At 47.7% G+C, this 11,845-nt stretch overlaps 1 protein-coding gene across 4 annotated transcripts; it reads left to right on the top strand.

Annotated features, from left to right (window-relative positions):
* The first annotated feature begins 22 nt into the window (after positions 1–22).
* On the top strand, positions 23–11,600 carry LOC128124487 (aurora kinase C). Of its 4 annotated transcripts, none has more exons than XM_052760827.1 (7): positions 23–3,123; positions 3,660–3,693; positions 3,902–4,090; positions 5,008–5,146; positions 7,770–7,918; positions 10,429–10,603; positions 11,326–11,600. In XM_052760827.1, the coding sequence occupies exons 2-7, from the start codon at positions 3,671–3,673 to the stop codon at positions 11,494–11,496; spliced, it is 846 nt and encodes a 281-aa protein (XP_052616787.1). In that variant the 5' UTR covers positions 23–3,123; positions 3,660–3,670; the 3' UTR covers positions 11,497–11,600. The 4 variants fall into 4 exon arrangements, with proteins under 4 accessions (XP_052616787.1, XP_052616785.1, XP_052616788.1 ...); XM_052760825.1 differs by having other exon boundaries at positions 3,899–4,090; XM_052760828.1 differs by lacking the exon at positions 23–3,123 and having other exon boundaries at positions 3,131–3,693.
* Positions 11,601–11,845: the final 245 nt, after the last annotated feature.

Genomic DNA, 11,845 nt, shown 5'->3' with positions numbered 1-11,845 from the left:
TGTCTCATATATCCATTTGTTGCTGCAGAGTTACCGTGATGCTCGTACTCGGCAAGCACCGCACCACTGAGCTACACCCAGACCTAACTCGCTTTTGAGACAGGTTCTTACTGAGTTGCCCAGGCTAGACTTGAACTTTCTTTCTTGCTTTCATGGGGCTGAAGAGATGGTTCCGTACTTATGAGCACTGTCTCCTCTTCCTGAGGCCCCTGATTTAATTATCAGCACTAATGTGGCAGCTCACAACAGGATCAGATAACCTGTTCTGGCCACTTCCAGTACTAGGCATGCATGTGGTGCACAATCATACATTCAGGCAAAACATCTAAACACATTAAAAACAAATTATTTGTGTGTGTGTGTTGCATGTGGGTACATGTGCCAAGGTGGTGTGTGGAGGTCAGAAGACATCTCTCTGGAGTGATTATCCCCTCCCACAAGTGGGTTCCTGTGATCTAACTCAGGTGACCAGGCAGCAAGCACTTGTAGCCACTGAGCCCTCTCACGTGACCTTTTTATCTTGCTGCTTCAGCCTCTCCAATAGGTGGGACTACAGACCTGCACCACAAAGGAGGCTTGGCTAATACTTGCTTGTCAGTCTAGCCTGCCTCATAAGTAACTTACATGGGTGATCTATGTTTAAGGGAAAGGAAGACAATCTGTCTTACTTAAAATTAAGAGGACAGGGAATGGAGATGTGTGTCAGTGAGAATGTTTGACTATCATGAATGAGGCCTCGGTTCACACAGTTCTGCAACACACACACACACAAACGTGCACCCACGAATATTGACTCAGTGTTTACAAGTACTGGCTGCTCTTCCAGAGGATCCAGGTTCTATTCCCAGCATCCACGTGGCAGCTCACAACATCTGTAACTCTCCTCCTAGGTGATCCAATGCTCTCTTATGGTCCCCAAGGGCATAGTGTAGCCATGTGGCACATAGACATACATGCAGGCAAAATACATGTAAGTAAAATTAATAAAAAGAATTTTTAAACATAAATAAATGGAGTGGGGCGACGGTGGCACATGCCTTTAATCATAGCATTTGGGAAGCAGAGCCAGGTGGATCTCTGTGAGTTCGAGGCCAGCCTGGTCTACAGAGCAAGTTCCAGGACAGGCTCCAAAAGCTACACAGAGAAACCCTGACTCAAAAAACCAAATAAATAAATAAATGGAGAACCAGGGGTTTCTTATCTACAGAGTGTAACACAAGCCTGTGTTCAATTCCCAGCACCACACAGGAGACCATCCTTCCTCCTTTCCTTTCCAACAGGTATGTGTAAATTCGGGAGAGGTTTCCTCCTCTGTTCACAGCAGTTACCACTGCCTATCAGAAATCATCTTGCTATATTTTTTTTGAGACAGTATTTTTACATGGCTGTCCTGGAACTCGCTCTGTAGACCAGGCTGGCCTTGAACTCAGAGATCTACTTGCCTCTGCCTCCCAAGTACTGGGATTAATGGTGTGCACCACCACCACCTCTCGGCCAATCTTGCTGTGTTTTCAATTGATGTGCTGCAAAATTTGTCTTGTTCCTAGTCTGAATGAATTCAATTTGAAGTGGTTTTGAAGTAAACTCACTCCTATCCACTACACCTGGGAGGGGCACGAAACCACATGCCAAGAATAATTCCTGAGGTCACAAGACTTGTTTTCTTGGAGTGTTCTCACAAGCACTCAGGATTCTCATTCGGCTCCATTCCTGGACTTGGTTCCAACACTCTTGATTAATTGGGTGGGCTTAGAAAATCCCACACATGTGGAGACAAGAAATGTAATTGCTTCTTAATTCTCATTCAGGTGGTGTTTTTTGTTGTTATTGTATTTGGTCCCCCCACCCCATTGGCTGGGGTTAGACTTTGCAATCTTACTCAAATTGGCTAGACTGAAAAGAAGAAATAGAGGAAGGTGAAGGGTTATTGTTCCAGGTCATCAAATTCCTGAAGAAAGCAGTGAGCCTTTGCGTAAACCAAAGTTTTACTAGGAAGGGAGAATTAAAACACTTGGATAGGCCAGGTGTAGTGGAGCACACGCTTTTGATTCCAGGGTTTGGGAGGCAGAGGCAGGCTGATCTCCGTGTGAATTCGAGGTCAGCCTGGTCTACATGAGCATCAGGACCCAGAGCTACATAATGCAACCGTGTTTCGAGGGAAAAAAAAAAAGCATGGTGGTGGAAACAAAACTACAAACAAAAACGCTCTACAAAAGTACAGAGTGGGCAGGATTTTTGCTTATCTGTTTTGTTCTTCCAGATAGGGTTTCTCTGTGTAACCCTGGCTGTCCTGGGACTTGCTCGAACCGGGCTGGCTTCGAATTCAGAAATCCGCCTGCCTTTGCCTCCCGAGTGCTGGGATTAAAGGCGTGCTCCACCACCGCCTTACATGGGTGGAATTTTGTTTTGTTTGTTTTTTGGTTTTTTGAGACAGGGTTTCTCTGTGTAGCTTTGGAGCCTGTCCTGGATCTTGCTCTCTAGACCAGGCTGGCCTCGAACTCACAGAGATCGCCCTGGCTCTGCCTCCCAATGGGATTAAAGGCGTGCACCACCACCTTTTTTTAAAGGTTTTAATTCCCTATCTTAATAAATACAAATTTTATAGTACTTATAGAAAAGACACATATTTAGTATTTCTAACAGCGAGGTCCCTGAAGTTGATGGACATTCATTTGTATGTGCACTGACACACCCACCGCCCTGCCTGCTGACCTCTGCAAACCTCGCTTACCAAACAAATCATCCCAGAGACCCTTTGGTCCCGCCCCCACCATCCTACTGGCCGAGCACCCCCAGGGCGCTACCCTATTGGGTATGCCGTTGTCGACAGAAAGATCAACCAACCGGGATCAGGCGAAGTCTGCTAGTCCCGGACCAGGCGCGTTCTACAAACGGCCTGAGCGCCGCTGTTCCAGCGGATTTTGCTTGTAGGTGAGTCGCCCGTGTCCTGGGCGGGGTGGGGCATTCTGGGCGATTGGAGAGGCCGCAGCCGGAGCGTTGCTCGCCCACTCCTTTCCAGGGGCCCCTGGACCCAAGAAGCCAGCCGGACTTCAGCTTGCGGTCACCTCTTCTCCAGAGTTTAGCCGAGACCGGGACCGCCCTCGGGGACAGCCTCGCCCACAAGTAAGAGGGATAGGAACCGGGATCAAAAACCAGGGTGGAGGTAGCTGGTGTGTGCCATCCCAACACGGGGGAGGCCGAGGCAGGGGAATGGACGCAGTTAGAGGCCAGTTTGGACTACCATGAAACCCTGTCTTAAACAGAAACACGATACTAGAGAGAGGAGGGGCAGAAAGGACTGGGGTCCGCCGTCAGGTGGGGTCATGGGCACTGAAAATTTCAGCCTTCCCTTTCCGGCCCCTCCTCTTCGGTTCTATCTCCCTTCCCAACCGCTTTCCTCTCCTTCTGCAGTCCTTCTCTTTCTCCTTCCCGTCCCTCTTTTCCCCCTCTCCTTCCTTGTCCTTTCCTCCAATCCTCCCTCCCTCCCCCACACTTCTCTTATATTCTTAACCTCTCCTTCCCGTAGTCTCTGATAGGGTCTCTTGGAGCCCAAGTGGCCTCAAAGCTGCTATGTAGTGGAGGATGACTTTGAAATTGTGACCCTCCTACCTCCACCCCCCACAGACAAGGATTGCAGTTTTTCTTCCTCTTTCCTTTAGCCACTGGCCAGATGGAGCCCAGCACCTCAACTAGGTGAGTGCCTTGCCATGGTATCTAGAAGAAAGAAGACTCACTCAGGTGAAGAGCAAGCTGGGCCAGCATCCAAGATGCTGTTTTCCCCCCATTGAACTCCCAGTGCTGGGGCTGGGAGCAGAGTGAATGAGGAAGGGGAGTAAGTAGTTGGGGGTCCCTAACTCTCCTAGTCTCTGCGATGCGATCATCTTTTCCTTCTGTTCAGGAGGCTTTTCACCATCGATGACTTTGAAATCGGGCGTCCTCTGGGCAAGGGGAAATTTGGCAACGTGTACCTGGCTCGGCTCAAGGAAAACCATTTCATTGTGGCCCTGAAGGTCCTCTTCAAGTCCCAGATAGAGAAGGAGGGATTGGAACACCAGCTTCGAAGGGAAGTGGAGATCCAGGCACACCTACAGTAAGCATGGTCTGTGTGGGACTCAAAGGTGGGAATTTCAAGCTCCTGCTTCCCTCTTGCTGGCCTGACCTGAACTTGGCCTTCTCCACGAGTCCCAATTAAGCACTTTGTTTTCACCTTGAAGATTTTTCTCTGTAGCTCATTCAGGTTAGACCATGTAACATTCTCTCCCAGTGTCGGACACACCAGGTCTTGTGTGTGTACACTTGTGCAGGTCAGATGTCAAACCTCCGTTTGTTGCTCCTCAGGTGACATCTATTTTTTTTTTTTTTTTTTTTGGTTTTTCGAGACAGGGTTTCTCTGTGTAGCTTTGCGCCTTTCCTGGAACTCACTTGGTAGCTCAGGCTGGCCTCGAACTCACAGAGATCCGCCGGCCTCTGCTTCCCGAGTGCTGGGATTAAAGGCGTGCGCCACCACCGCCCGGCTGACATCTATTTTTTTAAAATCATTCCTTTATCCCCAGCACCTGGGAGGCAGAAGCAGGTAGATCGCTGAGCTTAAGGCCAGCCTGGTGTATACAGTGAGTTCCAGACCAACCAGGGTTACACAAATGAGACACAAGTAGTTGATTTTGTTTGTTTGTTTTGTTTCTCAAGACAGGTTTCTCTGTGTTGCCCTGGCTGTCCTGGAACTCGATCTGTTGACCAGCCTGGCCTTAAATTCACAGAGATCCACCTGCCTCTGCCTCCCAAATGCTGGAATTAAAGGCAAGTGCCACCCCCACCCAGATTAAAGATTTTTTTTTAATTGTGGGTGAGGTGACACGTGGGCCCTGTGTGTCACAGTGTGGAGAACAACTTGCAGGAGTTGGTTCTCACGCTCCACCGTATGGATTCTGGGTGTGGAACTTAGGTTGGCATTAGTAAAGTGCCTTTGCTCGCCATGTCATCTGCCCTGACGCTTCATTCCGCCCTCAGACATCCGAATATCCTACGCCTGTACAACTACTTCCACGATGCTCGCCGGGTGTACTTAATTCTGGAATATGCTCCAGGGGGCGAGCTCTATAAGGAGCTTCAGAGGAACCGGACGTTCGATGAGCAGCGTACAGCCACGGTGAGGGCAGCTCTGGGACCAAGGGTTTGGCCTGTGATGATGAGTTAGTGTTTGTGCCTGCCAATAGCCCCTTCTCACTTTTTCGTAATTCACTATGTGTGTTTGGGTGTGATGTGGGAGGGGGGGATACATGCCATAGTGCCGCATATGTGGAAGTCATGAGACAGCTTGGAGGGGAAGAGTCTGCTTTCTTTTCCCACCTTTACATGGGAGACGGGGATGGAACTCAGGTCACCAGGCTTGCACGGCAAAGCTTCCTTACCCACTGAGCCATCTTGCTGGCCTTCATTCCACCACCCCCACCCCCACCCCCTTTTTTTTTCAGTACAAATAAAATACCACCATATGGGGGAATCTTGTAACCCGGCTAGCTCAGACTTTCCCAGAATCTCCAGGCTGATCTGAAATGTGTGATTCTCCTGGGAGAGCCTCACATGCACTATTATTATAGACATAGGCCATTATGCCTGGCTCAGGGTGCTATATTTTTCCTGAGGCAGGGTCTTGCTATATAGCCAAGAATGACTTGGAACTCCTGTATATCCCAAGCTGGCTTGAACTTGCAGCATCCTGAGTTGCTGGGAAGACAGGCATCTGCCACCGCACCCAGCTTTGGACTGTTTCCATTAAAAATTTTTTTTGGGGGGTGCTGAGATATAACTTGGTGGTCCAGTTTCTCGTGTATGGCCCTGGGTAGTAGTTCTAGAATATTAGTGTTCATAGTTTGGATTTTATTTATTGAGGGTCTCAACTAGCTGTACTGGGTGGTTTTGTGTGTCATCTTGACACCAGCTAGAGTCATCAGAGGACAGAGCCTCAGCTGAGGAAATGCCTCCTTGAGATGCGGCTGTAAGGCATTTTCTCATTTAGTGATCAATGGGGGAGGGCACAGCCCATGGTGGGTGGTGCCATCTCTGGGCTGCTGGTCCTGGGTTCTATAAGAAAGCAGGCTGAGCAAGCCATGGGAAGCAAGCCAGTAAACAGCACCCCATCCGTGGCCTCTGCATCAGCTGCTGCTTCCAGGATCCTGCCTTGTTTTGAGTTTCTGTCCTGACTTCCTTCAGGGATGAACAGCAATGCTGAAGTGTAAGCCAAATAAACCCTTTCCTCGCCAACTTGCTCTTTGGTCATGGTGTTTCATTGCAGCAATAGAAACCCTAACTGAGACAGTAGCCTTGACCTGGAATGCTGTATATATTCCAGACTGACCTCAAACTCAGAGATCCTCTTGCCTCTGATACCTGACTGCTGGCCACTGCACCATACCTGGAGTCTTTTATACCAAGTATCAGATTCTAACTTAGGTTGGAAAGCTGGCTCAATGGGTATGTATACTTTGCTGCCTAGGCTGATCATGTAAGTTTGGCCTCCTGGGGCCCACATGGTATAGAAGGAGAGAACAAATCCAGAAGGTAGCCTGGGACCTGTGCATGCACTCACATACATATAACCACCCAAAAAAAACCAATAAATAAATGTAATAAGAATAGTATATAAAAGGTCCAACTCTGTCATACAGAAAATGGAACCATAAACATATATTGGAAGGCTAGCTGGATGTAGTTTTGTAGGCCTATAATTCCAGCACTTGGAAGGCTGACGCAGAAGGATCAGGAGTTCAAGGTCAGCCTGGTTCATATCAAGTTTCTAGGCCAGTAGGGTTACATAATGAAACCCTATCTCAGAAAAAAAAAAGGTACCTAGAAATTTATAGGGCGCTAAAAGGGAAGCCATAAGCAGCCATTATCCCAACAGCAGTAGTTGGGTCAACTGGATAGCAAAATGAATGATTCCTGTAGCCTTCCCTTGAGACGGACTCTTTGGGGAGTGTTCTGATTGGCTAAGCACAGGTTCTATATCTGGCTACTTGTTCTGCCAAGTCCACGGGGAGGACCAGTCCACTTTAGTGTCCATTCAAAGCTATCACCATGGTGTTATAGTAAAGATATTGGGGAACCAAGAGGACATGAAGGTGCATACCTTAATCCTAAACTCAGGAAGTAGAGACATGCGGAGCTCATGAGTTCAAGGCTAACCTGGGCTATACAGTGAGACCTTGTCTTAAAAGCCACAGACAAGGTGGGTGGACAATAAGGAGCCACACTGAAGACTGTCTTTGGGTTCCACATATGCATGTGTATACACACCAAGAAATATTGGGGGCTAGAGAGATGGCTCAGAGGTTAAGAGCACCGACTGCTCTTCCAGAGGTCCTGAGTTCAATTCCCAGCACCCACATGGTGGCTCACAACCATCTGTAATGAGATCTGTCACCCTCTTCTGTGTACATAATAAATAAATAAATCTTAAAAAAAAAAAGAAAGAAATATTGGAATTACCTCAAGAAGTGAGATTCCTTTGCAGTCTTAAAATTCATAATGCCACCGGGCGGTGGTGGCTCCCGCCTTTAATCCCAGCACTTGGGAGGCAGAGCCAGGCGAATCTCTGTAAGTTCGAGGCCAGCCTGGACTACCAAGTGAGTTCCAGGAAAGGCTCAAAGCTACACATCAACCCTGTCTTGAAAAACAAAAACAAAAACAAAAAAAAACCCATAATGCCTATTCTCCCTCACAGGGAGGCTGTAAAAGTCTTTTCCCCCACCAGATTGCTTTTGTTCACACAGATAATAGAGGAGTTGGCAGATGCCCTGACCTACTGTCATGAGAAGAAGGTGATTCACAGGGACATCAAGCCGGAGAATCTCCTCCTGGGGTTCAGGGGTGAGGTGAAGATCGCGGACTTTGGTTGGTCTGTGCATACCCCTTCTCTCAGGTAGGCCACATGGGATAGGGGTGGGACCCTTAAACCATTGAGGAGTTTTCACCTGGGTGAATTCTTCTCACATGTACGACCCAGATTCAAACAGGGGCTTGTATTTGGACACCGTCTTTTCCAAGTGCATACCTTTAAAATGCATTTGCAGACTGAAAGAATTGGGTGGAGTGGTGACTCAGTGAGTAAGGGCACTTCCTGTGTAAGCAGGAATTCGAGGGGTGGAGACGGGCAGATCCTGGAAGTAAGCTTGCTGGCTGCCAGCCTGGCAAAAATGACTGGTTTAGGTTCAGTGAGAAACCCTGCCTTCAGGGAACAAACTGGAGAGCAATAGAGACACTGAATGTCGTGTGTGTGTGTGTGTGTGTGTGTGTGTGTGTGTGTGTGTTTGTGTGTGTGAGCGTTTGTGTGCGTGCGTGTGTGCATGTATGTGTATGCATGTGTAGGCATGCACACACACACAAACAAGGCCCAAACAGAGCTTTTCTGGTTTTTATTAGTATTTACCTTTGCCCGTAAGATTCCTCTGTGTAAAATTAGCAAGCATTCCAGGAATGAACTTTTCTGTGTTGATCAGTTACATTTGCCTGGGTCCTCTTGACATACCATCATTATGTTCCAAATCTTCCCTCCTCGCTCTGTAGACCAGGCTGGCCTCAAACTTAGAGCAATCATCCTATCTCGGTGTGATTTACTCCACCTGACTGAATCATTTGAAAGCATGGGGTTAGTTAGTGTATTTTCCCTTACAGTATTTGCCTTCTCGGGGTTTGTTTGGGGTTTTGGTTTTTTTCATTTTTAATCTTATGTGCATGTGTGTTGTTAATGAAATTTTCTGTCCCATCTGGTCCCATAGCCATTCAGACCCAAATAAACATGCAGACGCTTATATTAATTATAAGACTGTTTGGTCTATTGCTCAGGCTTATAACTAACTCTAGCTCTTATGCTTAAATTAACCCATAATTCTTATCTATGTTTAGCCACCTGGCTTGGTACCTTTTTTCAGTCCAGCATTCTCATCTTAATTCCTCTGCCTCTGGGTGTTGACTCCATCTCTGCCTTTCCTCTTCTCAGCCTTCTCCTCGTCTGGTCACCCCACCTATACTTCCTGCCTGGCTGCTGGCCAATCAGTGTTTTATTAAACCAGTGGGAGTGACAAATCTTTACAGTATACAAGAGCATTATCCCACACTAGGGTGTTTTGCCTGCATGTGTGTTTTGTACACCGCTTATCATACCCGGTGCCTGTGGAGACCAGAAGAAGGCATCAGATCCCCTGGAACTGGAGTTGTAGATGGTTGTGAGCTGCCATGGGGGTGCTGGGAAATCCATCTAGGGTCCTTTAGAAGAACAGCCCCACCTTCTGATTAACAGTTTCTCATGTTGTCTGGCCTGTAGCTCATTCTAGCCTCACACACATAGTACTCTTTCCTCCCTAAACCTTCCCAGGAGCTAGTGTTGTGCCCAGATCGTGACCCCCAGAGAGACCACCGAGGACGAGCATACCAGAATGCAAAAGCAAGGTTTACTTCCGTTACAAGTCACCGCACAGCGCAGGGAGGCAGGGAGGAGTTGCTCTTTCTTGGGGAAGTTAGTTTTTATAGGCAAAACCCACAAAATTTCTTAGAGGGGAGGGGGTTAGTATGGGTTCATCCTTGATTGGTCCAGTTTTTCCCGGGCCTGGACTTTGTCTTATTTCAGCACATCTGTTTTCCCTGTTAGGAGTTTTATAACCCATCTCCAGGGTCTGGTCATGTTATCTCCAGAGAGGGGCATCTCATGGTCACCACCAGACATCCTGACTTTGTTCTTTTGAAAACACCTGACTTCACCCTCTCCAGGAAGGGGGAACAGACTCAGTTCTGTTTACTTTTAAGCTATCTCTTCCCTCAGCTCTTTTGGGTTTCTGGGAGAACTGTGTCTGGGCCTTTGGTGGAGGTCTTTCACTAGGATTAGAGATGTGCACCACTATCCCCATCTGCCTTCCCTGAATCTTAAAGAGAAAAAAAAATTCTATGCGTGTGTTCACATGTGTGAGTGCAGGCCCATGTGTGCCGTGTTCTGTGTGTGTGTATGTGTATGGGGGAATGTCAGAAGACAACCTTAGGTGTGACTCTTCACCTTCCATCCTATTTGAGACAAGGTCTCTTGTTGGCTGCTCATAGTCAGGATAGCTGGCCTACTGGCCTGCAGGCTTCCAGGGATTCTCCTCTGCCTCCCATCTCACTCTAAGAGCACAGGGACTATAGACATGCACCCAGCTTTATGTGGGTTCTGGGGATAGAACTCTGGTCCTCGGGGCTTTCAGTGCACATGCTTTACCCACGGAGCCACCTCCCACAGCCGCTCTGAATCTTGATCCATATTAACAATTGTATTTCTGAAACCCTGCCCAGGAAGGAGCTCTTGGTCTCCCATTTCCTTGGAAACTGAACGGGGCGGGGCAGGGATTTCCCTCATTCTGAGCCTATGCACACACAGCACTCCCCTTCTGTGTCCTGCTCTAGGAGAAAGACAATGTGCGGGACTCTGGACTACTTGCCCCCAGAAATGATTGAAGGGAGAACGTATAATGAGAAGGTGGATCTGTGGTGTATTGGGGTGCTCTGCTATGAGCTGCTGGTGGGAAATCCACCCTTCGAGAGTAGCACTCACAGCGAGACATACAAACGCATCCTCAAGGTGAGATGACCACATGTGGGGCATTCATCGTGGAGGCAGACAGTGATAGCTCCTGGGCCTTTGAGGGTTGGAGTGTTTACAAAAGACTATATATGCTATAGCCAGAAGGGTACCTGTGGTGGTAATTTTTATTTGTGCTCTAACAAATAAAACTTATCTGGGGATCAGAGGACAGAGACAGCCACTAGATTAGACATAGAGGCCAGGCAGTGTGGCACACATGCCTTTAATCCTATCACTAGTTAACCGCAGAGGTCTGGAGGTCTGTACAGACAGGAAGTGATAGAGCTCTTGGGCTGAGGAGTTCCTAGAGGTAAGATATGGCTGGCTTGCTCTCTGATCTTTCAGATTTCAACCCAATACCTGGCTCCAGGTTTTTTTTTTTTTTAATTAATAAGACTGTGTAGCAATTTGTATTATGGTTAGGTTTTTTTTTTTTTTTTTTGAGACAGTGTCTTATTAGGCCAGGATGGCCTTGAACTCACAGAGATCTAGATAAATCTCTGCCTCTCGAATGCTAGGATTCAAGGCTTGTGCTACCACTGCCTGGCCTCTATGTTTAATACAATAGCTGGCTTTTTCCTCTGATCTCCAGGCAAGCTTTATTTGTTAAAGCACAAAGAAAATATCACCACAGGTACCCTGAAGATACTGACAGAACAAGGAGAGAACTAAGCAAAGAGATTAACTAGATTCTCATTCTTCTTCCCCGGCCTCATTAGGTGGATTTGAGGTTTCCTCATTCAGTGCCTGTGGGGGCCCAAGACTTGATCTCCAAGCTTCTTAGGTACCATCCCTCAGATCGGCTGGACCTGGCCCAGATCCTGAAGCACCCTTGGGTCCTGGCCCACTCTCGTAGGATCCTGCCTCCTGGTAGTCAGCCTGCTTCCTGAGCCCTGCCCCTTTGTGTTTATTCAGGGAGCTTTCCAGGCTCTGTTACCTCATCTGTTTTGCTTGTTTTCTCTTTTAAGATGCGAATTAAACCTGATTTAACATCTTTCTGTTTGTGTGAGTTGGTATGTCAATTTGGTAGAAGCTTTTGTCTTAACTGTGTGGTGGGGGTTGGGGTGGAGGGGGTGAAGGCGAAGGGTCCACATCAGGTAGATACTCTATTGCTCTCCATCTCATTTTTGGTTTGGTTGTTTTTTTTTTCGAGGCAGGTTTTCTGTGTTAACAGCCTTGGCTGTCCTGGAACTCCAGTTGTCAACCAGGCTGGCCTCGAACTTAACAGAGATCCACCTG

The sequence above is a fragment of the Peromyscus californicus genome, unplaced genomic scaffold, assembly GCF_007827085.1.
Source record: "Peromyscus californicus insignis strain IS unplaced genomic scaffold, ASM782708v3 Scaffold_4__1_contigs__length_199733344, whole genome shotgun sequence".
NCBI lineage: Eukaryota > Metazoa > Chordata > Mammalia > Rodentia > Cricetidae > Peromyscus > Peromyscus californicus.
This window is presented reverse-complemented; position numbering and strand designations above follow the sequence as displayed.